The sequence below is a fragment of the Colius striatus genome, chromosome 2 (genome assembly GCF_028858725.1).
Source record: "Colius striatus isolate bColStr4 chromosome 2, bColStr4.1.hap1, whole genome shotgun sequence".
Lineage (NCBI taxonomy): Eukaryota > Metazoa > Chordata > Aves > Coliiformes > Coliidae > Colius > Colius striatus.
This window is the reverse complement of record NC_084760.1, coordinates 109,599,021-109,626,102: the sequence shown is the minus strand read 5'-3', so window position 1 is coordinate 109,626,102 and position 27,082 is coordinate 109,599,021. Positions and strand designations below refer to the sequence as shown.

At 42.7% G+C, this 27,082-nt stretch overlaps 1 protein-coding gene across 1 annotated transcript in view; it reads left to right on the top strand.

The window, feature by feature from the left end:
• The first annotated feature begins 9,733 nt into the window (after nucleotides 1-9,733).
• EZR (ezrin) overlaps nucleotides 9,734-27,082 on the top strand; it is a 39,152-nt gene continuing 21,803 nt past the window's right edge. The window contains exon 1 of the mRNA XM_061989042.1: nucleotides 9,734-9,870. Coding sequence (XP_061845026.1) covers nucleotides 9,859-9,870 — 12 coding nt within the window. The 5' untranslated portion in view covers nucleotides 9,734-9,858. The remainder of the gene's footprint in view (nucleotides 9,871-27,082) is intronic.

The window sequence follows — 27,082 nt, the reverse complement described above, 5'->3', positions numbered from 1 at the left end:
GGAAAAGGTGGCCAGAATCTTGCTTGAAACAACACCACTATTTCCAAAGTCCTTAGTGCTGCTCTAATGATATTGCATGCTGCATTTTAAGGTGATTCCTGTAATTGGGGAGAGGGGGAGAGGCTGTTACATTCCTTTTTTTATTTAAAAAAATAAAGGTGCAGAGTGAACTCTGAGACAAGAAAGAACTTTGTGCAACAGTCTGTGCTGTTATCTAAAGAATATTGTTTCTTATCTCTCTGGATTCGTACAGCACAGCTAAACTGACTACAGTGATGAGTGAGCAGTTATTTCAGGAGGGTATTGAGAGCAATGCAGGGAAGGAGCACATTTAGGTATCAGGAAAGATAATCAGAAAAATTATTCCTTGCTGTGACATTGCTAGCTTATGGGACAGCCTCCTAAAGGGATCAGGAGAGTTCACATCAATTGAACTCAACTGGAAAAAATGCTGTGTTGCTAGAGATGGTTGCGCTCAAAGAGAAATAGCTTGGGTGAAGTGCTTTCGTTAGTTCTGTCCACATTGCTGTCTGGGAGCACCTTATGTGCAGCTCTCCAGAAGGCCCCTGAACCCTCTCAGGCAGTCTTCTCTGTGGTGAATCCCCAGCTGTGAGACCAGTGGCTTCCTCTGTAAGCATGTCCAGCTGTTACTCCACCCTGTGAATCAGCTGCACATGCACACCCTGTTTGCTTTCTCGAAGGCCCATTTAGCACTTTCCTGCCTCGCAGTGTCAGGCAGGTGAAGGCAAGATAGGCCAGTGGACAGGACCATCAGTTTTCCCACTCTGTGCTGCTATCCTGCCTGGCAGAGCAGCCATGGAAGGCTAGGCAGGGAAACTGCCCCCCTAGGCCTGGCCTTATATGTCAGCGTGGAGTGTGCCAAGCTCTTCTCACAGGCTGTCACAAGCAAGCAACAAAGGCCAGTTTCTGCATGGATGTGGGGAAAGAAGCCATTCATGGCCCTAGGCCCAGAGTGCTTGGACACTGAACTGAGGCCATGTCTGGGGTGACTGCACTTCTACACACTGTCAAAACCAGATTATGTTACCCAGTATGGCCTACTGCAGAGCTCGTTTTTGTAATAACATCCCAAGTACTCATAGTACTTAGCCTTAAAACTGAACTCTGCACAAGAAGGCCATAGCTGCCATTGTACTTTCAGCTCACTGCCCTGGCAGGCAGACCACAGTGAGGGAGAACAACACAAGGCAATCCACTTTCTCACAGGAAAATGCTTTAGAGACAGTATGGTTCACCCATGTCTACAAAGTGTTTCTAGCTCTCATGCTCCCAGTCTTTTTCACCTCCAGGATCGAGGTGGTGCTGGCTTTGGAGACAGTCCGAGGCAAGTCTGTGAAGGTCTCTAATGGACACATGTTTGTGCTAAACCACCCAAAGTAAAGTCTATGAGGCTAAATTACATAGTTGGGAAAAACAGAAAAACTTTTCTGATACAGAAACTCTATTTCATGCCTGATTGCTGCAATGGTAATGCTTTTACTGCTCCAAGATAATGAAACATACTGAGCAATTATCTCATGAACCACTAGCTTTGGAGTCACCAGATCCTCACCCTCAACTGATACCAGGTGGAGGGACACAACACCCTGCTTCTGGAGTCTAGCAGCACCTCACCCTTCTCCTCCCACACTTTAAGTGCTTGAAGGTCAAAGCTCAGCAGTGGACCATCAACTGTGGCTCCAGAAGCATTGCAGCAATTGCTGAGAGGTCATGCAGATGAAACCATGGTATAGAAGGTGATCATAGGTTACATGTTACAGATATTCTCTCGTCATCTTACAGTTGTCTTTTATTAAAAGACAACAAATAATTAATCATGCCACCTTTTAAAAGGTATTCAGCTTCTTAAGTGAAACACTGTGCCTGAGCCGTGTTCTGCCTAGGAACAAATGAAATCTGTGTGAAATCCTGCTTACACCTGAGGCAGCACTTCAGCTCTATTTTGAAAGCTCAAGTGGTACTCAGTTAGTACCTAGGTCTCAAGGTACCTGCTGCAAACAGGTGAAATTCACCTGCTATTTTAAAGGTAGCATAATGATATTATTTTCCAGAGTGTTTTGAGGAGTTGCTAGCCAACATGCTACAAGACTCAGTGTTTATCTTTTGTGTCATGCGTCAGAGGTAATTACTTCACAAACTAGGTGTGTCACGGGGAAGCACTGAAAACTCCCTTTGTTACAGGTTGCTTGCATGCCTCAGTGTGGCAGGTGAGCAGTAATCAACCTGATCCCCTTCTCCTCCAACAAGGCCTCACAGAAGTTGTTTGGTTTGGTAGCCTCATTGTTTCTGAGTTACTGGCTTTAAGGCAGCTGGGACTGATTAGATAAGGTGACTGTGTATCTGCAGCCTTGACATGAAATGGATTTAGTTTGCCCTCAGTGTTTAGTGGGGTTATTGAAAACTAATTAAGGATATATGTAGCCATTTGTAAGTTATGCATGAGCTGTTTGCTATGAAACACAAATAGCTTTTTCTCATGAATGAATGTTTAATTGAGACACAGTTCCAAGTAAGCCCTTGCAAAATATCAGAATTTAAACTAAGGTCTGGTGAAAGTAGGCAGTGTTCTGCTTTGTTTAGCAATGTCACCCTGCTTTTACCTGCCTTGTATTTGGTTTTACATCTTTATCAGTGCTTTACTGTTTTCAGCATTATTTTGTTATCGTAGAGCAAACAGAGGATTTCCCAAGAGATAGGTGGATTCTTGTACTTCAGACTCCAGCTTAGTGTCTTACTCATGATATACTAAGGTCAAAATTACCCTCCTTTATCTGCAAGAGAAGTCTCCATTGTATATTCCCTTCTAACTTAGCACTGGGAGTTTCCTGTGCAGCCTGCAGTGCTGATAGGCAGCTGTGGCCTGAGTGGAGCAAGAAATAGCTTTAGCTCCTACTGGTGTTTGGAAACGTTCTTGTCTACAGCAGACACAAGTGATGCAGAGTAGAAGAGCTAATGTAGGGACCAATAATAAACAGTAGCCCCAGTATTACATATTTTCTGTTTCTCTTGTTATCAGATGCAGCTTTTAAGGTTAACAAGCCTTCCACCACAAAATACACCTAATCTCCAATGTCCAAAGAGCAGGAGGCCTCGTTGCATAGAACATTTAAATGAAGCTAGGCAAAATATGGGAAGATAATCTGAAAGAGATATTCCTGAGTGGAAAATACGCTACAGTGATTTTTTTGGGGACCTTCCAGACTTTACCTAGTAACCTCTGCATCAAGCAATTATTTCTGTTTCAGTTAGAGAAAAATATGAGAAAATAGTCTTTTGATAGCTGACACCAAAATGCACAGTAATGCACAGCTTAAATTACTGACTTACCTGAGGCAAGAGCCATGCTGGATGTTTTATTTTGGCTGAGAATTTACCTGCAAATTGCATTATAGTGTATCTTCTAAAATTGGATGAGAAAGACAAGTACCAGTCAATACAAACAACTTTCACAAGTCCTGAAAGAGCACTTGGCCGTGGAGAGAACTGGACAGGAGGTAGAATCACTGTCATTCAGTTTTGAGACTGGGATTTAAAGGCCTTTCTTATGGGTTTGATTTGAGAATCACCAGGCGAAACTCATCAGCTTAGTTTACGCTGAAAGTCAAACAATGTGGTCCTTCTGATCTTAAAAGGTATGAGTCAGCGTCATGTCAGAGGAAAAGAAAGTGTACTCTAAGTCTATTAATCGTACATTGAACTCTGCAGTCTTATTTTAGCCCTGAAATTCTGAATTTTGTCACTCTGTTAAGTTGAAATAGCTTATTATTTGTATTTTTGAACACTTACAGCCTCATTCCCACAATGGGAGTGATACAAATGTCAACAGTATATATAATTATGAAACAACTGGGAGTAAAAACACCTCCTGTACATAGACTGATGATTTACTTTTCTCTCTATCAACCAATGTGCATTTATTTTGCCTCCACCTTCCTTACTGCTCACACCTGCTCTAAGCACACATTTGTGCTCCACTTGTAAACTACATGAACTAAGTTGGTTAACATTATTTAACCTGCTGTTTTTGTCAACACTATATACATCTCTAGTTGGATTAAAAAGAAACCTGACTAACAATCCCAAAACTAAAAGAGCTAGGCCACATAGAAAGAGTTCAGATGTGCAGGAGGTATTTGCAGTATATGGCACTCAGCTCTGCTTTTAATCAGACTCCAAATAAAAAAAGCACAAAGGAAGATATCAAGGTGGAATAGAGATTACTTAACCAAGGGAACTCCCTTCCTCTTTCCTTTCTTATCATATGCATTAAGATCATTATTTCATTTTGAGACGTAAAAGCTGCATTGCCCCTAGTTTCCATTTGTTTGAGTCTTGGACAAACACGGCTGGATTTACATGTATGGTATAATCTCTGCAAATTCAGTATGTCATAAACTTCATAATTTTACAAATTTTTAAGCAATGTTTTGTGGCCTGATTGCTCTCCCTCAACAGATTCAGAAAACCTTCAGTGATTTTTCTATTTGTTTGTTTTTGTCAGTAAGATCAATAATTCATTGTGGATTTCAGTTACAGAGATGACTACCATAGATTTTCCTTCCCTGATCACCTGCATGTTTAAACCTGCCTTTACTTTCAGTAATATTTCATTTATATTTTACGTTTCACTAGGTCTTGCCTTCCCCGTCCATTGTAAATAACTTCTCAGTTTTGCTGTACTCAAAATGTAAATGCCAAATTACATTTTGATTCAGTACAAAAGAAGATTTTATTGCACACTTTACACCACTCCCCATGAAGGTTTCCTGTGGAAGCAGAGAGAAGAATGTGTTACTAGTGACACATACTAATGTGTCTTAGTGACAACTCTCCTGGGAACTGAAAGCAAACTGGCCTTGGGATCTGTCAGAATTTTTGCTGAGAAGCAGCATATTCCTTTAAGCTTGTCTCTCCTTTTATGATGGGTAAGAACAAAAGAGATAAAAGTTTGAAGTCTTGTCTGCTTCTGGTTTTTTCTTACCACATTTTAAAATAATCCTTCATAAACTTCATTCTATATACATTTCTTCATAACCTAACATGTCCCCATAAGGCTCCATGATGATAAATCAGAGGGTCAGGTAATCCCAAAGAATACTTTGGTGTGCAGCTGGAAAATAAAGGTCTTCCAGCATGTAACCACAGGATCATTTGAAGAGGTCTATTTCCAGGCCTGAGCCTACCTAACCATTTGTTCATACAAAAAAATCTTGTGGGAACCCATGCTTAATGGCAAAGAAACATTAACTGAACTTGGCAGCAGCTTCTCATTTAGGAAAACTCAAGAACGAGGCACAAGCTTTATGCTCTTTCACCTCCTACATCCCCTTCAAAAGAAACCCAGAGAATGTCAACAGTGCTTTGTCAATAGATGCTTATCCACTGTGACCTGAATTTGTTGGGTTTTCAATAAGCTCAGTGTGGACAGTGGGGAAGCAGCTCTCAGTGCAGACAGTTGAATGCTCCAGGTCCTTGGCCATCTTCCTCAAGTCTGACATTTCAGGAATGACATTGCCAAAATTTCAGAAACTGCAATGGGGAATAAGTTGCCTATTCAGTCATGCACAAAGAAAAAGAAGCTATTGTCAATAATACCATATAATTATTTTTCCTCCTGCAGCAGTTCCAAATGACAAAGAAAATTACCCTCTTGACTGTTCTGGATGAGAGAAAATCTCATTAAATCTATACAATATAGCGTCCTTTCCTTTAACTATTATACTGAATGTCCTTTAACTGCTACACTGAATGCACAATCTGTGAGTTGTTGAGAGGACAGGGCTGGCTACTATGTATTTCAAGTTAGCAACAAATCCCTGGAGTAAAACTGCAAACAAACCAGTAGGAGTTGGACTAGATGACCTTTCAAGGTGCCTTCCAACCCTTGAGATTGGCAAGATTGTGCGTTGCCAAACCTGGATGAAGCTTTCTGTATGGAGAAACAGAGTTTGCCTGTTATGACTATTGTGTGAGAGATCAAGAATGGTGGTGTTAGGGTACAAGATTCCATGTTTCCTAATTTGAGGATGATCCAGTTTAGGAAGTTCTGTGTTGACTAAAAATCATCTGGCACCAGCCCTGTTAACCAAAAGCCAGTTTATAATAATAGGACTTGCTTGAGCAAATTCTGGAAAATACCTGAAATTCATAAATGTTTTACATCAAGTTGGAATGTTGGCATCAATTAATGTAGAATAACAACATTAAATGGGTCTTCTCTTTAAAACAAGGAAGGCAGGCTTGATGAGGATGACACAGTTTGGTTAGGGGTCAGCAATGTACAGGAACTGCTACAGAGAAGAAAACAGAAACTGGGTTCTCCTACTGACCTGCTGAGCAATCCAGATCCTTTCATCACCTCTTGTGCCTCTAGTAATTCCTATAAATGGCTAGCAATGCTGTCCTCTTAATAAAGCAGGTTAAGACTGAGTGATGCACCACAGCAGATCTTAATCCTGTAACTTGAAGGCTTCATTTTGATTTGGGTTGTATGCTTAACTGTGAGGATTGACCAAAGATGCTGTAGTAGATTGACTATGAAAGCACTCTCTTGCTTAGCTAATGCCTAAATCCAGAAGTAATCAAGTTCCACAGATTTTTCACATGAAAATTTCCCCAGCTTCTACATTTGTATCTAATTTTTTTCATATTTGTATTTCTGCCCCAGGGAGTCTTGATGGGGATTAATTGTTTTGTGCCCATTTCATGACTGCTCCAGTACTCCCTCAGCCAGACTCCAAAGGGGATTCAGTCTGTAAGTATTCTTAAGTTATGCTTATCAGTGTTATACATGCTCCAGAAATTCAATGTCAACTCTCACAACTCTTTAAGGAAAACCAGAGAACTGAGGGCTTGCACCCTCCCTTCTAGGGTACAGGTGGGGAGAGAAATATAAAGGAATGACTTCAGGGGCCCAGCTATAGAACAGAGATTCATACTGTCACAAAGACCTTGCTACCCCACCTAACCAAGCACTTAATAAGGCACCACGTTCTGCAGGAAAGAGGGTTTGAAAAAGCACATAGCAGAAGGCAAAGGATCTCTTAACGTTTACTCCAAGCTGGCTGTTGTTCTGGTTCCTTCCACGGAAGACAATTCTTCCTGAGTAAGCTCAATATATTCATAGTGGTTGGTTTTGGGTGGAGCAGTGCTGAGTAAGCTGGCAGGTATGGATACCATCAATGTATCAACCTTTCCCCTTGTATTGCAGGTGGTTGTGGAAGAATGGCATAAGGTTATGTACTGTGGCAAATAGGAAACTAAAGACTGTATGTTGCCATACTTCATTATTAGTCATCTAAATTCCTTTTGCCTCTAGGTCTATATGGTTTGGAAGCAATGGTCAGTGTGAAAAAAAACCCAAAAAACAGGGGTTTAAGCTTGGATGTATAACTGATGTATGGAAACAAATACTTACCTAACTGAATCAAAACACTGAAGAGATTATGATCTATTAAACGAGGCATCACCTCGACATGAAATCATTCCAACAAGGAGCCACAAGGTGATGGTCTCTGAGTACACGTTGAGCTACAGACAGGAAAGGATTTGGGGAATGGAAATCTCTCAGGATGGAAATGGACTTCCCATTAGATTTGTGCAATACCCTGTTTCTAGGGTATGTAGACATACACACTTGTTTTGGCTTTTCTTTTTCCAAACACAGCCAAAATTTGGACTTTAAGACTAAGGAATGAAAATATCTCTATCCTTTTCCACCTTCTCCCCCCACCAAAAAATCCACTCCCACCACTCTAGGGTCCTGAGGGAGAGCTGCAAAAGATGGGTTCTTACTGCATTCCTTACTTGAAATAGTTGTTCCTTGTGCTTGGCTGTGATACAAGACGGTGTGATAATCTGGTCTGGTCCATCTCTCCAGTATCATCACATTGAATACAGCATGAAGCCCAGCATAAAACTTATTGCTTACCAGAGAGCATAGAAAAGCTTCACACAAATCATATTTTGTTATTGTAACTCTCTGATCCAAGTAAATCTCAGTGGAAATGTTTAATCCAAAACTGGAGGCCATATTTGTTTCCCAAAGATGTTCGATACCATGTCTGTTTTCTGGAAGCTGTTCAGCTTAGACTATTTCTTCTCACCTGCTGTTGTAAGCTGCCACCCCCATTGGCTCCTCCTCTAATCCCTGAGGCTCGTCCAACAGGAAAGGGGTATAACCATGAATTCTCTCAGCCTCCAACTTTTCTCCTCTCTCTTTTCCCCCACAGACCTGACACAGCAACAATTATTTCAATGTTGGCACTGCTGATCGCTGCCTAGTGGACTCTGTGATGGAAAACGCCATTTGGATCTCCTCCAATGCAGGGTCTGTATTGTTAGGGCTGCCCTTCTTGTTACCATTCCTTGATATTCCATGGCTCTCTGTTGCGGTAGATTTTCCATTTCAGTGGGAAATCCCACTAGTTTTCCATTGAGTGGGCTATCAGTCAGCTTGGTCTCAGCCTGCCTGTTCCCATCCTATGCCATTTCTGACCAAACAGCCGGATGCTCCTTGAAGCGGGGATGCTGCACACAGTAGCTTGGGTACAGGCTGCGCAATTTCCTTGATCTTACAGCTCAACTACGTGCCACTGCCAGCCCAATGGAAGAGCTGTGTCCTGCAGGCTGTTGCCCATGACTTTGTAAATACAATGTGGTCTTGTGACCAGTGAAGCGAGGAGATGCTGTGGGAGGACAGCAGCTCCTGCAGAGCTGGCAGACACTTGTGTTTGCAGCAGGGTATTCACGGATGAGGAGGAAGAAAGAACAGGGTGGAGGGGAAAGAGACACAGATTTTGGCATCTTTGTGTGCCTATAAATTGTTAGGCTACTTGCATGATCTTTTTTTGGTCTTGATGAAAGATCAGGGTCTGCCAAAGTATATGCTTTGCTTTCTAGTTTCTGAGCTTAAGTGGATTTTAAACTCTTTTCACTTGTTGCTGTTGCTGCCTTATACACAAAGCAACCCTGTGTTCTGTTCAGTAATCACATGCCCTGACTTTGCACTCCAAGGACCGCAGGTACTAGTACAGACGGGCGATAAAACACAGGAAGCGCCGATGCCCATCGTTACAACAAACAGTAACCAGTTCCCCATCTCGCGGCCGGAGCCAGGGCCGCTGGCTGTGCCCATGCACACCAGCCCTCCCGCGGACTCCTCTCCCTTCCCTAAGCCCACACACCATCCCCGAGCCACCCGCCGCCTTGGCAAACGACGTCCCCGCCGCAGGGCCGTCCCGGGCGGGGCCGTGCCCGCTGGGCGCCGCCGGGCTCCCGGCGGGGCTCGCCCTGGCCGCCATGTTGCAGGAGGGAGGGCGGTGGGCCAGGGGCTGTGGTAAGGGTCTCCGCGAGGGGTGTCCTGGATGCGAGGCACGGAGCGAGAGGAAGCGAGGCGTTCCCTCCGCCGCTCGCCCCTGCCCGGCGAGTTCCCGGGGCGGCGCCGCCCCCGCCCATCGGCACCTGTTGCCCTACAGTTCGCGGCGGTCGTGCCCGCCTCACCCCACGGAGACTTGGGGGGTGGTGTAAAGGGCCTCGGATCCCCTCTGCGCGCCGGGGGGTCATCGAAGCGAGGTCGGCGGGAGTGCCCGGGAGAGCCCGCGCTCGGAGAGCACCAGGGGGAGCGGCGGGTAATGGCCGGCGGCAGTGAGTCACCGCGGCCCCACCTGCGTACTTAACCGCCGCCGGGCGGCCGGCGCCGCATTCGTGGGCTGTGCTAGCGCCGTGGCCGGGAGCGGCTCCTTCCTCCTCCTCCTCACGGCGCGCTTGGCTGAGGCGAGGCAGCTGCTGCATGAACTGTTGTTTGGGGAGTAGGAGAAGCACCGACAACCCCTCAGAATGCCGAAACCGGTAAGTGGGGCGGGAGGCGCGGTGTTCGGCCGTACCGCGGCCCGCCCGGCGCCGGCCGTCAGGGCTGCCTGAGCCCGGGCGCCTGACGGGGCGGGCACCTCCTGGCACGGCGTGGGCTTTGTCCGCGGGCCTCCTGCCTCCTCGCTGGAAGGGATGAGTCCAAGTCGCCGCTGTGCCCTGTGGCCCGAGCTCCCCGTACCAGGACAGGGCTTTTCGGCTCGAGCGCCGGCACAAGTTCCCTGCGGTGCGATGAGGGAACGGTGGACACCTCGGTTCACCCAAGCGCTCTAAAACCAAGCAACTGGCAACTTTAAGCAGGAGACACAAGTGGAGCGGCGCTGGAACCGTGCCGGGCGGGCGGGCCGGCGGCGGCTCGGGCGGGCTTGGGGAGCGAGTCGGGCGCCCGGCGGCACCCCAGCGTCCCCTCCGCGGGGAGGGGACAGGGAGCCTCCGGAGCTCCGCTTGCGACCGGACGGGGAGCTGCTCCGTCCTCCGCGGTACGCCCCTGCTAGAAACGTGCAGACCTCCTGAGCAACTTTTAAACGAAGAGTTTTTATTACGCTTCTGCTCAACGGGAGATGGCCAAACTGCCTCGGCTTCCATCTAGCATTTGTACGGCATTTGTGTATATCTACGGGAAACTTCTATGTGTCTGTGAATATAGGAGAAATTTTTTCTCTTCTTTGCTTTGTGATCTAAAAACTAAATGCAAGGGACTGCTAACGTGGTTCCCCACAGTGTTCTTTACCAGTCATTATCAAACACCTGTTTCTTCTTTTTGTCTCCTCCCCCCACCCCATCTCTCTTTTTTTTTCTCAATTGACCAAACTTGTCTGTCTTTCTCATCCCTCCATCTTTTTCTTGACACCACCTGCTTATGATCTTGTGGTGAGATTTATGTTGATTTTGTTTTAAAGTCTGCTATGCTCTGTCAGTTAGAAACGATAATTCCCTTGAGGAACCAACTGCCTCATGCAAAGCTTTGAGCAGTTAGGGGAGCAGACTCACTTTGGAACTCTGAAGAGCGTAATCAGAACAGATTGTTGTTGCTATCCATTTTTAATAGAGGCATTATTTCTTAAAATGCGGTGCAGTGAAGGGCTACCTGAGTATTAGCTACACCCTGTGAAATGAGAGTAGACAAGCTTATCTTCATGGTAATAAGCAATCGATGTTTTACCACCATAATATTAAAGTTACTTTGTTGTTTTTTTCTTCAAAGGAGGGGTGTTTTGGTTAACTTACATTGCAGTTTCTGTAAACCCACTCAGTCTTTTTGAGAGATGCTAAATCTTCAATCTCTCGGTTGTATTTCATCAGTAGGAGGTGATATATAGCTGGATATAAAAGTATTTACTGAAAGGCCCCTTCTGCATCTGAGGAAGCCAATAATAATTTACAAAACATGGATATAGAAGGTTGTGTGTGAATAAACTCTCTCTGCCTTATTAGCAATTTGCTAATTACAGAGAGCTTTCTTGAAATATCCTGGTTAGAATAATCTGAAATCCAGGTTTAGGACTAAGCAATAGTGGGAGCCATGGATAGGTGTGGAAAAACTCTTTAACCTCTTGAAGGAAAAGCAAACAAAACAAACCCCCCACCTGTCTTTATCCTTTTATCCAGCATTGCTGTGTTTGTCTTCCTTCTTAGATGGTGATTTTTGTTTGTTCCTTGGTTGACGAGCTGTCAAAAACAAAGGTGGATGGTGTAAACTACCTTCCATGGGGAAGGACAGTTGTACTTTAATGTTTTGAGATGTGACCTGCTGTCTGGGATTTATGGACAAGACTCTATGTCAATAGTTTGTACAATATCAACGATTCCTCTTTTTTTTTAATCTACTGTCCAGCAGGGCTAACTGCCACCTTACTGTAAACTGAAAAGAGGCATTTTACAGAAGTTATTTTAATAAAATGCACTGTTTGGTCTGACTGCTTCAGACTGAGGCTGATTTTTGGATCCTTCCCAACCCAGCTCATTAGGTCTTAATACCGCTAAATAGGATTCCTGTCAGTTTGCAGGGAGCAGGAGGAGAAGATGTAAAGCTGTTGCTCCAGAGGCAGTGCTCATTTGGCACATGTAACAAATGATAGCATGGACTTCTGGGACACACACGGAGGCAGTTTTAGTTTCTGATGGATATTCGACATGGATACTAAATATTTATTACCTGGATTTGTTGCGTGCGTCTTGAATGCGTGGCATAAGTCAAGATGATATTGCTTGGCAGACTTTGTGCTACTGTGAGTGAACCTTGATAAACTGTGCATCAGTTGCTTAAAGATGACAGCAAAATTTTGGCAACGCCCCTCCCCCCCAGTCTCCTCAAAACCGCTAAGTCACACCTTTGTATGAAATCTTTGTTTTAACAGAAGTTATGCATGCAAATACAAAGCTTACAGATCGTGTTTGCAGCTTACTCTTTCACAGGAAAGAAATAGTAAATCTGTTGGCACTGGAATGTTACTGATTTTGTGTTTTGGTTGACTACCAAGGCAAAGTGCTAGAAAGCCATCTGTATTCCAGATTCTGTGGTAAGGTTTAATCATAGTTAGCTGGGTCTGATGCATGTTCAAAATATAAATGTTAGTAATAGTCCAGAAAATAATTCTGAAATACATATTTGTTAATATAGGCAAGTGTCAATTTATAATTAACACAAATGTTCTGCCAAGAGTAGCAGTTACAAAGTAACGAGATTTCTTGAGGTAAGCTATAAATATATAACTTGTACCCAGCTCATAGGTGTTTATGGCCAGCAGTTCATCCACAGTTCACATAGGTAATTTCCATGTAGTCTGTGCATAGATTCATTAAGCTTCACAGATGATGAATTATTCTGTAAGGAAATGCAGGAGATGTCATCTTGTCCAAATCTTGATGTGTTATCTGGAAACAAGAAAAATGATGAATAAACTTATTTTCTCAGCCTTGTATCTTTTTATGACTAGAATGTCTGTGTACTCTCTGTGTTTTTCCTAGATGCATGCTACAAGTTTTTTTCTGTTTGATTCATTGAATGGATGATGTTTTAGCTGAATTACACCTTTTGCAAAAAAAAACCCCAATTATGGCTAGAACAGCATGACTGTGGGCTAATGAGCATTACTTATGGAAGGAGGAGGAAATATGATCTCTGGTCTATAGACCTGTTAATTTGATCTGACCTACCAGCATTCTCTGTTACTTTTCTGAAGGTGGATTTTTGTTTGTTTCCTCTTGGGGAAAAGAATGCAGTGGAGCATTTGAGGTAGTGTCACACAAGAACTTTTAAGTACATGTATATAAAACTGTAAAGAGAGGACAGCAGTAAACACAGTCTAACAGCTTCTGGTGCTAAAGAGAAAATATGAGTAAAATCCAAACACCATTTCTTAATAGCTTGACTAATAGTCTGTAGTCAGGAAGCTGAGCATACGAATGAAATCTGCTAATGCTGTGATGTTGAGGGAGAAGTATTGATGCAGAGGAGTTGAAGAACTGGCGTGATAACGTCCCATTGCAATAGTTAAACTTAGAGGGATGAGTAAAAGAGATCCCTCACTACGGAGAACAGAAGGATCTGGATTAGTAAGTGGTAGCATGAGTGTCACTTGGCCATTGCATAGGGTTTCTCTAGTGGAAATCATTAATAGAAGGCACTAGTGAGATTTCTTTTTTTTCCTTCCTTTGATGTAGGTTGTACTTATCTTTGCCCAGGAGAGGCAAATTCAAAGCAGAACCTAGAGAAGGGGTTTGGGTTGACTAGAGGCAGAAACACACCTCATGGTAAGAGTGAATGGCTTCTTTAGCCTGGTAGAATTAAACAAGTTACCTCTTCCATTAAACAAGTTACCTCTTCCTTCACCTGTATAAAATGTAAGGGATTTAAATGCCAAAGAGGAGGAAGACCTGCTTTAAGCAGAATTTGTGGTTTTAGAGACACTTAGAAGAGTTCAAGGTGTGTGTGGGGGGATTTTTTCCTTCCTTGTTGGTCTCATTAGTAGACTATTCCAAGAACTTACATCCCTTAAGATAAAGTTTAACAAAGACACAATTTAATGTTGCTGCCTGTGGGAGTGAGGAACTGGAACTGATGACTCAAAAGGTTTTTCCCAGCCCTCTGTTAATACTATGCTAGCGTGTGCTAGGCTTTAAGTAGCTGGACAAGTCCTCCATACCTTTTTGATGTTGAATACACGTGAATTCTGGAAAAGAACAACTTGAAGACAGCATTCAAGTCTTCTACCAAACCTTTAGCTCTCTGTGAACAGATTATGGCATTAAAATTCAACCTGTTTGTGATAAACTAGATGGAAGAGATGTGAGTGTAGCCATAGAAATTTATTCTAAAATAATAATTCAACAACAGTTGTTCCCAGATGATCCCAATTTATTTTTGACTGCATATCTTCCAAGTTCACATAGCAGTTTTATCTCATTTCTTCACAGTAGATTGCTATAACTGGACTCAAATAAAACCACTTTTTTATCTTTAAGTGCTCACAATTAATTACAATACTCTTAGGTTATGGATAGCTATAGAGTTAGTCAGGAATAAGGTTTTATTCTTTCCTTATATGCACCAATTGCAGTACACTGGATGGTAAGGAATATGGTGTACTTGATACCAGAATGTATATACTCTGGTGCAAAACGGAAAAGAAGCTTCCATTTATCAAACATGAGAACTCCCACTCATAGCTCCAAACTAAAAGTATTCTCTTAATAGTAAACACAGGGAGCAGTTCACAGATGACTAAAGTTCTGAGAGAATGAGCTCAGAGTTGTGTGCCAAAACCCTAAATTGCTGCATGAGCTGAGCAAGCTTTTCTGAGGGCAGTTTGTTCTGAGATGTCAGCTCCTGCAGAGAAATCAAGGGTGTTAACTATTAAGTTAGTAACTACTTAAAGAATTTCTTAGCCTTCTTAAAGGGCAGAGAGAGGGGGAGATAAGCCTTCCTGTACTTCCCCCTCCTTCCACCCACACAAATGTCTTCCTCTGTCCATGAAAAAAAAGCTGCACCATGTCAGGACTTTTTGAGAATAAGACGCCTTGATGACCACTGAAGGTTCCTGCATCAGTGTCATTCTTGTTTGGCACTCTGTGTCCAAAGAGCTTTATGCGCACTGTAAATCCCATAATCACTCAATTGACCTTGAAGGAAGGCAATGCTGCCTAAGATCACTGAACCACACTGCATACTGTGTTAAGTAATGCATTTTAGCTGCATTGTATGCTTGCTTTGAAGCCTGGCTTCAGCATTAGGTGACATTCAGCCTGTGAACTGAGAAGTGTGACTGTGCTGAAGCAACTGAAGTCTATGGCTGTTACTGAGCAGTGTACAAGATCCTTTTCCCCTAGGAAAGGAAAAATAATTGTTGTTATGTGAGGCTGGAAACAGCATGTAGCTCAATGTATTAGCTAACCATATTACTTCCGTATCGCTCGTTTGTTCAGATTGAGATTTTCTTTCTAGTTCTTTGTGGCAGGGAAAAATCACCTGCGTTCTCTGCATCTTCTCTCATATTTGGGAGAGCATGTGTATTGTCCTGGTACAGCTGGGACTGGTGAGCACCTGGTACCATCAGCTCTCAATTAAAATAAAACCCTGGGCCTACAAATTGAAACGCAAGACTCTCGTGTTATAATTGACTAAGCAAGAGAAACTGCTGCGTGATGACTGAGGACTCGTATTTGGCTACCTACTGTGTAGGCTTAGCAGAAGATGTGGCACCTCTACATAAGATGTGTAGCCTTCTGCTAGCTTGGAGATGGGATTATGAAATTGCCCCATTTGATAGAGGGTTATGGTGTGTCTGTTTATCCCTCTCACTTTAAGGAGCAAGTGCACTAGCTATTGTGTAAAACTCAGAGGCGTCACTATGGCCTTCTTCCTCTCTTCTTGTTGTGTGAAAGTGTCCATGTGGGTGTTCTAACCTCAGTGTGGAATGTGAGTAAGACATCCATTTGATGAATCTTGAACATGCTTATGAAATAGGTCTAGAGCTGCTTGGTTCCACCAAGACACCACTGTTCTTCAGATACAAAGAGCAGATCAGTGAGCTGCCTGTTTCCTGAGATTAAAGAATCTCACATTTTTACCAGCATGCCTGAATTTAGCCTGTGTAGCCCAGCAGAGAAATTCAGAGTCTACACTGTAGGATCTGAGCCTCAGAGTTCTTTGTGGGAGCTAAAGTTATTCTTTAACATCTAGCCAAATACACTTTAATTGTGAAAGCTTAGCTTGCTTAGCTTTTTGTCTTTGTAGAGATAAGTGATTATAGAAAGTTCCTGATGCATGAAGTTTGTTGTGTTATTTGGTGGATGGGCTTGCATAATTGTTCCCACTGTGGGAGAGAATAGCTTTCCCCTTCAAAAACTGATACAGCTGGGCAGGCAAAGTTTAGAAGGTTACTTTTTTCAGCCCTCCCTGTGCTCTGGGTACACTTTGGGTGCATATTCGTTGGCCATCACATTTCTGTAGTGAAGGGTCTTCATCTTGGAAGCCCTCAAGCTATTTTAGGGACAGAAAGGGGCGCTTTGGCAATCCTTCCAATCACTTTTCCTGTTTGGTCTGTAACTTCTGAAGAGCAATCTCTTTGTGCTTAGGTAACATTTCAGGACTTGCGATGACCTACCTTTACCTGGGAGCAAATAGTACCAGTTGCATACTGTTTGAAGTACCTTGTTGGGAATTGTAAGCATTGTAGTGTATTACACATAGATGAGGTCATCAAGGTATCGGAGGTGATTGTATCACAGAATCCCACTCAGATTTCACAAGTGCCATGTGGTATGTTCCACCAAAGTCCATGAGGTAAAATGAAAGAGAGTGATTATGGAACAGGTGAAACAGAGTTGAAGTATTGGCTCAACAAATCTCTCTGACAAGTGGATTAGTATCTGGAATGCAGAATGAACGTGCATCATTACAGAGCGCTTGTGACTTGTTTCACTGCTGTTTCTCCTTAGGTAAATGGAGTTCACATTCTTCTGCACTTTGACTTCTGTAAGAACATGGCCGGCCTTGCTAGGTCAGGCAGAAAGGCCCTGTAGCCTAATAGAATAACTCTGATGTTGACCAAAAGCTGATGCCTGAGGAAGAGTATTTCAAAGATATGCACCATTGCTTTCTTTTGAGTTGCTGAGGTATTGGAAGCTGAAAGTTCCTATATAATGAGTTACTTAATGGCTTTCTGTGAACTTGTCCAGTCTCCCCTTGAAACCATGTGAACTCCATCATCCGCACTATGCCATAACAAAGGCTGTCCTAGATAACCTTCATGTTGTTTGGAAAGTTATCTACAAAACTCTTTGCCTCGGTGCTATTTGAGAAACTTTTCTTCATGTTCAGATATTGATATCCTGTAGTTATTCTATTGGCAGAGCAAAGAGCATGTGGTCCTTGTCCACCCTGTTCATGTAACTTATGAATGTACATGCTCCTACATCCTAGCCTCAGTTACTTTTTCTTCTTAACTAGAAGTCTTCTTAACTAGAAGTCTTAACTAGCTTAGTTGAACCTTGTATAGAAAGTATTCTATACCTTTGAGCATCTTTGAGCTTCTTCCAGTTCACATCTGAGGAAAATGCTGCTTTCCATCCCGTAACATCTCCATCTGTGACAAGTACAGTTGTTGAGAACATTTTTCCAACAGTGGGTTTTTGGTCTGGTTCTCAGGGCATAATCCCATGAGAGAGTAAGTCATAGACTCTCCTTGTGTTCACCCAGCCCAGCCTGCAACAATATGATGTGGTGCTCTTCCACCTCAGAAGAACTGTTATTGTATCTTGTGCTAGTACTGTTTGTACAGAGTCTATGGAAAGTGTTGAGAGCCAAGCACTGTGACAGGCTGTGTTGTTGCCTGGGCTCCAGGTGAGTATCTGTCAGACTTTAAACTCTTTGGAATGGCTCTGGGTTTTCCATGCACATCGCTTTCTAGAACCTGTGCCTCTGCATAAGCATTGGAATAAAAGGCACTGGTATTGGTGCTCAGATTCAGGGCTATTATAGCTTATATTTAGATTATTCATGCTTCCAGACCCTGCTTCTGTTTGTTTGTGACGTGATATCGTCGAGTTTTGTGTAAATGTTCTACCCGTCATTTCCAAATGAAAAAGGTAAGCGGAGGTATGAAATCCTGGTTTTGTTCTGGATGAAGACTATAAGATACTGGTGTTTGAGGTCTTTTAATTTTCCCTTACAGGGACTGTGGAAGGATAATGTAACTTTATGTAGCTGATTCACATCAATATCACAGATCTTGTTTAAAAATCTCTGAAGTTATAAAACTTGAAATCTTAAACCTCTGTATTATCTGCAGTTGGTCTCATGCTGATGTTTCTGATGAAGGACCGCAAAAGGTGATCTGATACATTCTGGACTTTGAGTGACTTCTTGAGATAAAGGTTTTTTTGAGGATTGATTGTGGGACTTTCTTTAAACTTCATGTGTAAAGCCTTAGTCTTGCAACTTCATTATGTTTAGTTGGATGCAACAGCTGTCATGATAAAACAGTCTGTGTGTGAAGGAGTTTGATCCAGTGGCCTATAGCATCCCTCTGTATTTATCCTTTAGGTACAGAGGACCTATTGTTGCTGCAGTTCCTAAATCCATCCTAACATCTGTTGGGGGCAAATGACTCATCCAAGCAGCAGTGCTATGCTGAGCCTGCTGTCACTGGCTGTGTGTCTCTTTAACAATCAGACTGCTGCCTGTACACTGATATTCCCACAATGCCAAAAGAGTAGTGTACAGCATCAGGGAGTCTTTAAAGTGAATGTTAATACATTTCAGTGAACACCTGAAATCCTCCTGCTGCTTCCTAACCTGTGTTCGAGATAAACCATTCTGGGAGGAAGCCCTCCCAGAAAGTGAGAGCAAGTGTTCTCCATGAAAAAAACATCTACACTCCTGAAGTGTACCAGGCTCTGTTTAAGGGCAACATTCTGAGGCCTTTTGGGCTTCAACTGCACTGCTTTATGTCTTAGAAGAGCATAAGGCTGTCCCTACGTAATGTTTTTCTAACTATTTTTGAGGGAGCAGGGGGAAAATATTTGCTTGGTTTTATTGTTCTACCAAGCAACTAATGTTAACTGTACAGTGCTGACCAGGGATGGGGAATGCTGAGTCCTGGGCATTTGGGAACCAGGGCTGTTAATGGATGCACATGCTTGCCACACCCACATGGAAGTCTTCATCCTTTTCTGGCATGCAGAGTGTTATTGCTTGCCCTAAGATAAAGAAGCAAATTGCAGCCATGGATGCCTCTCAGCTTTTCATGTGGATGCCTGCTGTGCAGTTATTATATGCTGACAGAAGATGTATCAGGCTTTGATTAAGGAAACTGAGATAGGCATGTAATTTAGTATGGCATCTTCTTCTGCGCATCCCAGCTAGAAGAGTCCTGACTGCAAAACACAAACTCAGTGAGTTGACTGTCTTGTGATCTGTTTGTGTGTGCTGGTGAGGAGAGGGAGGTTTGTTCTGAAAATTCAACCAGCTTTGCTAAAACTGGAATTCCTGGGTGACTTCTCAGATCTGGATATTCAAGATTTTCCTGCCCACATGACAACAACCCCCCCCCCAACCCCCCCCATCCTTCATCCAAGAGAGTCTAGCTTTCAGATTTCACTTAAACTGTTCCTGGTTTCCCCTCAAAGTACTTTTTCTCTCTTTAGAAAAACTTCCATGTAAGTTGTTTTAAGGTTTGGGGTTTTTTACCTTACGTGACAGAGTTGCAAATACCTGGGCTCTTATTGCCCTGAGTAAAGTTAAGAAATTTTAGTTAGCTATTGCTGATACAGTTACTGCTCCTTAGATGCTGAGAATTGCTACAAAAAAAAAAAAGAGATAGGGTTGTACAAGCTGTTGCATTAAAGTTGACTAGTAGTTGAGCGCTGATCAACTTTAAAGTGACTACTGGCTTCTAGGTTGTTATATCCAACTGTATTTACCCTCAGTGGTATTTCCCCCTCTCCTGGAAAGGTGAGCAGCATTTTAAGAAACACAGACCAGCCTACTCAGCTCTAATTTTACCTGTTGCCAATGCAGCACTACCAAACTCTGCTTCATAGGCTCTGAGGAATTCGAGTGGAATGTGACTTAATGTTCCCATTTATTTGCAATGAGGAAGCAGTGTTTAACACAATGAGATTTGAAATGGAACGTATCCTTCAGTTTGCAGTTGGAGTGTCTCGATTTAACATGGTATGCTGAGAAACTGGGTCGGTTAAATGGGTGCAATGAGCTTGCCTTGTCAATCAAGTGGATGCCAATGAGGCTGTGCTGTGTTCACAGAATCATAGAATGGTAGGGGTTGGAAGGGACCTCTAAAGATCATCTGGTCCAACCCCCCTGCTCAAGCAGGTCTGCCTAGTTCAGGTCACTCGGGAAGGTGTTCAGGTGGGTTCTGGAGCCAGAGAAGGAGACCCCACACCCTCACTGGGCAGCCTGTGCCAGGGCTCCTTCACCTGAACAGCGAAATAGCTTTTCCTTATATTTAAATGGAACTTTTTGTGTTCTGGCTTTTGTCCATTACCCCTTGTCTGGATACTACAGAAAAAAGTGTTGTTCCATTCTCTTGACATACACCTTTTAAGTATGTGTAAGAATTAATGAGGTTCCCCTCTCAGTCTCCTTCTCCAGGCTGAACAGCCTCAGTTCCTGCAGCCTTTCCTTATAAGAAAGACTTTTCCAGTCCCCTAATTGTCCTAGTGGTTCTGCACTGGACTCTCTCCAGAAGTTCTCTGTCCCTCTTGAGCTGGGGAGCCCAGAACTGGACACAGGACTCCAGATGAGGCCTGACCAGGGCAGAGTAGAGAGGGAGCAGAACCTCCCTTGACCTGCTGGCCACACTCTTCTTGATGCATCCCAGGATGCCATTGGCCTTCTTGGCCATGAGGGCACATTGCTGGCTCATGGTTAGTTTATTATCAGTCAGGACTCCTCGATCTGTCTCTGCAGAGCTGCTCCCCAGCAGGTCAATCCCCAGCCTGTACCGGTGCATGGGGTTGTTCCTCCCCAGGTGCAGGACTCTGTTCATATTTTCTGACCTGGTGAGGCTGTTTTCTGTGTGGTCAGTGAGCTGTGTGCTCAGCAGTGTGGAAGGGAGCACATTCAGAAGTATTTTGTTGTGCTGCCAGTGCCCTCTTTGAAATGCTAGGAGTTGAGCAGGTAGCACAGAAAGAATTCTGGCATAGGGGCAGGGGAGAAGCCTGTGGGATCCTACTGAAATGCTTTCTTCAGAGTGATGATATATGTGTCTCCTGCTGTCATATGAGACATATTCTTCTTCTCACAGAAGAGGTTACAGGTTGGTTTGTTTACCTCATTTTTGCTTCTTGGAGATCCTTTACATCATAAAAATGTAGCACTGAGGAGAACTTGAACCTACCTCTGAAAGCTATGTGGGTTATTTAGTATCCCAACATCTTACCACTGCAGAGCTTATTGTTTCTTTTCCTGTTACCCAGCCTGAAAAATAAGAGAACTTTTTGGGGTTTTTTCTCCTTGCAGGCTTAAAAGTTGATGTCTTCTCCTGAAACAGTTAGTGTTCCAGACGGCTCTCATTTGAAGGAGCTGAGTGCCAAGATAACAAAAGTTTTAAACAAAAAAACCCCGAGAAAACAAACCAAACCCAACCAATCCAACACCTCCTGACCTGCAGATTAGTGCAGACTTTCCTTGAGGAACTTGCTCCCTTCCAAAAGTAGCATTCAAATTTGTGTTCCCATGGGCAAGTCTTCAGGCAAGCAGAATAGAATAGTCACCTTCTGTAATGCTTCCTGTTGACAAATATGCTCAAGAATGTAAATTCTCCTTCTATGTAATAGCATCACACCAGGAAATGTGGTGTTTTTCTGGGGATCATAATAGACCACATCCTTGTCTGCAGTCCTTCTGTAGCCTATTGTTTGCAAGTCTGTAATTTGTTTGTCTCTTTGTCTGCCTCTTGTCCATTCTCACCTCTCCAAGTGTAACACCTGTAAGTATTTCTCAAACCTACAAAGGACTTTGAATTCCAGCCCTGTCCTCCTAAAGACTTTTTCATTCTTGACTAGATGCTGTTTGTAAACTTGTAAGTGCATTCTGTCTTCCAGGCACAGTGAGAATACTTAGCTATGTTTTCGTATTCCGTCTACCCTGCCACACTCACATCCCCCTTTCAAGAGTGCTATGAAGTCAGAATATGTATTCCCAAAGTAGTTCCAGGAAAATGAAGGTGCTGAGCCTGACTGGGAGGGAAGTTGTGCTGTTGCAATCCTGCAGCAACAAAATAGAATTGATCATTTGCTTGATATTCATGGCATTATGCCCTGCTTTGACAGAAGCAGAGTCTGCACTGGTGCACAGCTTGTCATTAGGTTTTAATTTCACATAGGTTTGTTGTATGCCTAGTCTGTGTCACATGGGACCACATCAAATCTGTTACTAGATGAGGTTTGATCTATCAAACAGGTTACTCCATGAGAAGAAACAGAACTGGCTCTAAGTGCTGTGTTTTTTGTCACGTTGGTGTTCATAAGTACTAAAGAGTAATACAACAAATTGAACCATCTCTCCGGTTGCTTGGGTTATTTGTACTGTTTATTATCCTAGAGTTGTCCACTCCTCTCCAGTCTCTGAACCTTTAGCTGTTGACTTAAGTAACTCGTAGAGGACAGAGGAATGCAGATACTGAAGTGTTAGCAGGTCAACTTCGAGCTCTGGAGCTTCCAGGATTTTTTTCCCTAATCAAAGTTGAAAATTTTCCCAAAATAGTTCCCAGGAGCTGGGACCATGGTTACTCCATCAGTTAGCACAATATCTTTATTGTTGGGCCTGGAACCAATGAAGGCTCATACATACACTAAGCTGAAAGAGTAGAGAGCAGTTTCAGTGCCCCTCTGATGCTGCTACATGAAACTGCTTTGCCTATTAGCAGACACCTAGTCACTACACAGGTCTGGTTGTCAAGGTTCAAATGAGATGATTTCATCCATGCAGATGCCTTGCAACTCAAGGCAAAAAGCTAGTCTTTTATTTATTACAGTAGTAGTTATTGATTGTGTGGTGGAAGAGTAGACCCACCGCAGTGAGAATGCAGCCTTAATGCTACTGCTTTCTTGATAAAGAATACCACTGGTTTCTGTTGTTAAGATTGTCCTACTCCTTCAGCACAAGCATGTCCACGTGCTATATGGTCAGTTTGTGTGTGTGCAAGAAACCTTACCCAGCCTGCTTGCTGTTTTTCACGGTATGTGCTGTGCAGGTACAGCACCTCAAAACCCCTCATCTCCTCTGTGCTGTGTGGTTGCTCTGCTTACAGTGTACTAGCTACTTGTCTGGGATTTCAGACATGCAGTGACTGCAGAAAGAAGGCATGCCTATCTAGGTTTCTCCACTATGATACTGCTAATTGCCACCCCTTGGAAAGGTAGTTCCCTAGCATTTGCACTTGTAAACCTGCTATTTAAGAGACCCTGGTCTTTATTCCTCTTTGGAAAGAGGAAGAAAACATTCCTAAGCATTGTCTGAGGCATTCAGAGCGGCCTAATGATGATATGCAAAACACTAAGTACTGGTTTGTCTTGTGTAAGTGGGTAAAAGTTGGTATTTACTGTCCTTTACTGTATGTATTCACTGGAAATAAATTGGATGGTATTTTAGGTGACTTGCACAACTTTATGGTTTCACTGAACAACTTCATTGTGCAAGTGAACTTAAGAGAGATTACATTTCATGCATCAGGATGCAAAATATCCAAGATGGCTTACTGTGTGTGAGGGCTGTAGTTTTTTTCCCTGTTCTGCTCTCCTTTTATTCCCTTCAGTGTAGGCTGTTTTTGTGGTGAAGCTGCAATATCAGGAAGGGGATGATTAACTTCAAAGATACCATGTTACCTGCACCAGAGTCAGATTCTGGACTAACAGGCTGTAGCTCAAGAGTCATACTTAAAAACAAACCCCTAACTGTGCATGTGTGGTGTCCAACACACCTGGAAGCTGGGCATTTGGCAGGAAAAGTTTGAAGAGGCAATGTCATATAGAGTTTCTATCTAGGTCTTGGATCTTAAAGAGAGAAGATGTTGGCAATATGTTGCCTCCTTGAGATAATGTTTTCTGAATGTTTTTCAAATGACACTTTTAATTTTCCAAGTTAAGTACCGTATGATGCACAATCTCTGAAAGCCTGCAGTGTCTCATAGAGGGACCTACTGACTTAGCATCAGAAAAGATGTTCTTTTAATAACAAACAAACAAAAAACCCCCAACAAACACATGACTTGAGGGCATTGCTAAAGCAGGGAAGATCCCATTCTAACTGCTGTAACTTCTAGTATGAGAACTTTCCATAGTGTTACAATTATTTAAATGATATTCTGAAGTTCTCTCCAGTTCTATCTTTCATCTTCCATTCTCTTATCATGGTTGGAAATGTAGGTAACATGTTACAGTCCACTCTGAACGGTATGTAGGTGTGGAATGTGGTAGTGTTCAGTCAGTGTATGAACTACTTTGGTTTCCGTTGTCTCTTAAAATACGTGGAGGGTTTTTTTCCATTGAACACAAATGGTATTGCCTTTTCAGGAGCATGTTTCTTCCCCCTCTTGGTCAAATTTGTCAGCAATTTTGTGCATCCTAAGACAGGAGAAGAGGAAAACTTTCTGTAAAAACTTTCTGTGTTCTGTAATGTTTCGATATACACAAGCAAACCTTTGAAGACCCTATTGTTACTCATTTTAAGCTTGTTAGTCTCAGACATAAAAGTACAACCATAAAGTGTTGTGGCATTGAGCTACTGAGAAAGGAGTTACATCTTCCTCAAATCTAGGATTTTTAGCATGGTGTTATATACATTTAAAACCTCTTATTTCTTGTATAATAGATGTGCTTTTCTTCCCCTCCACACACTTGTGTTCTGAAACAATTAAAAACTACTTTCTTTCTGTTTATAGCTTCAATTTTATCCTGGGGTACTGGTAGTGATTTTACAAACGACCTGCCTTACCTACAGAAGATAAGCAGGACTTTGCTTGTGAAAATTGTCTTAAGTGTATCTTGCTCATTTTGTTGCTGGCAGAAATTAGTCTGAGTTGTTCCCTGCTTTCCTCCCCAATCTGGAATTGGTTAGCACCTTGGGGTTTGATGCAATCATCTTGGCACCAGTGGGGAGTTTCATGTGGTCTGAGCTGAATGCCAAACTGATTGTCCCTCAGCCTAACAGACATCAAGGTATCTTCAGACTGTCTAAAACAAGGTTTCAAGTGGGTTAAGCTCTATTTGCCTACTTCGCTGCCAGCTTCTGTGTGGCTAAGAGCTTATGTGGAGTGGTTGGGTGACATCCGTTTAGAAACACTATTAAAACCATTATGTTCTTCATGAAATAAAGGCTAAGGTTTGAAAATGAGAAGCAAGAGGACTTGATATGGCAGGAAGGAAACTCAAACGTTTCCCAGGCAGTCATCAGTTCATTGAAGTGACAGCTACTTGAAGCTCTGTCTCTTCATGCTCTGCCTGTCATGTGGCTAGCAGCTTGTCTGGGGGCACACTATAGAATTCCTCTTTTTCCTGCTGGTTGCTGAGCCCTTTAAGAACACAAAAATTAACATCTACCAACATGCCCCAGGTGTCCTTGAAAGCTTTGTGGATAACCAAGTAGTCATGCTTTAAATGATGCAAAGCTTTAAATAATTGAGGTGGAAAGCAGATGACAACAATTTTTTTGTCTTGATACTAAAATAATTCTTAAAAGCTGTAGCAGGTAGATGGCCTTAGCACTAAATAGCTCACCGTGTAGGTGGCCCTTTAGGAAGGGTGTTGTATCCAGCAGGGTCTTTTAGAGTGAGAATAATACAGGGTATTCCCCCAGACTAGGGAGGTGTGGGGTTTTTTTATTTGGTTGGTTTTTTTCACTAGCAAATAAGGAGATAAAGTAAAAGACAAACATGCTGGTACCAGCTGGAATTCTGTGCTCAGCCAATATCCTGCAGGTTTTCTGGTAAGGAGTGGAAAGCACATCCTTTCAAGTTGTTTATCTTGTAAAGTGGTACTTATTTCACAGTCAGAAGTACAAATAACTTGCACAATACAAAACTGCAGATTAGGAGCATATGTTTTCTTGAAGAGGGTAGAAAGGGATTAGAATATGATTAGGGATTTATTGTTGAGAGGGATTAAGCAACAGGAGCTTTTTAAGGTCACATCTTTGAATTGCAGGCTTGCTGTTCCTCACAATTTGGTATCTGAACTTCCTCTCCCTCCCTATGCTGGAAACACTGTTTGGGAAACCTTTGGTTCTTAAGGCACAAGAAGAAAGTCTTAAGCATACTTCCATGCTCCATTATGGACCCCAAATATTGCAGTTGGGGAAAAAGAGCTCTTAGCCTTTCTTACATGTTCTTTCTTGGTGCTTTTAGGGGGTCTTATTTTTGAAAATCCTAATTTAAAGGACACTGCTTCAAAAATACAGCTTGAAAGTGACAGGGCATCCAAGTAGTAATTGTCTCTGTTTCATTTCTGGGATTCTATGGCTTGAAAACTACCTTCAGTTATCTTCCTATACAAAAGCCCTCTGTCATCTGAGAGAGAGACAGCTCTAAAAAGACTAAAAGACACTCCATGTATTCACATCTCACTAAAAAAAAGAATGCAAAGCTTTCTAATATATTTGACTAAAACAGCTGAGGCAGCTTGTTTTATTCACAGTTCTTTGTTAACTGTAACATTGTTTTATGTGATAGTTATCCTACAGATTAATGCACCTAATTCAGTGGCTGGAAACCGCTGCAGTGTCAAGGCTTTGTAGTTAGTGATTTTATTCCTCTTCTGCCCCTTCCTGTTGCTTCTTCCAACGTGTGCCCAGGCTCTCCTGGGATGTGAGTTCTGACTTTCTGCAATGTGATATTTATAAAATGTTAGGAAACTCATGAATTCTTACCTGCCTGTGACTTAACTGTGCTCTGGCCTTGTGTTTACATGTCCACTTTTCCTTATTTTTCCTTTAAAGCATCAAGCTACAAGTTTACCTTGTTATTAGAACTATACTACACAATCATCCCAGTTTGTTGGTTTGTTTGGCTTCTTTTTTAAATTTATTTGGAGTCATTGGGGATTTTCTGAGATATACTGTAATATTGCAAGCAATATATTCTCCTGTAGTTGGAACAGTTAAAAATAATCCTTTCCTGGTTTACTATTTTACTGGTCCTTATGCTATTCCCTGAAAGCTTAGTTGCTGATCTTG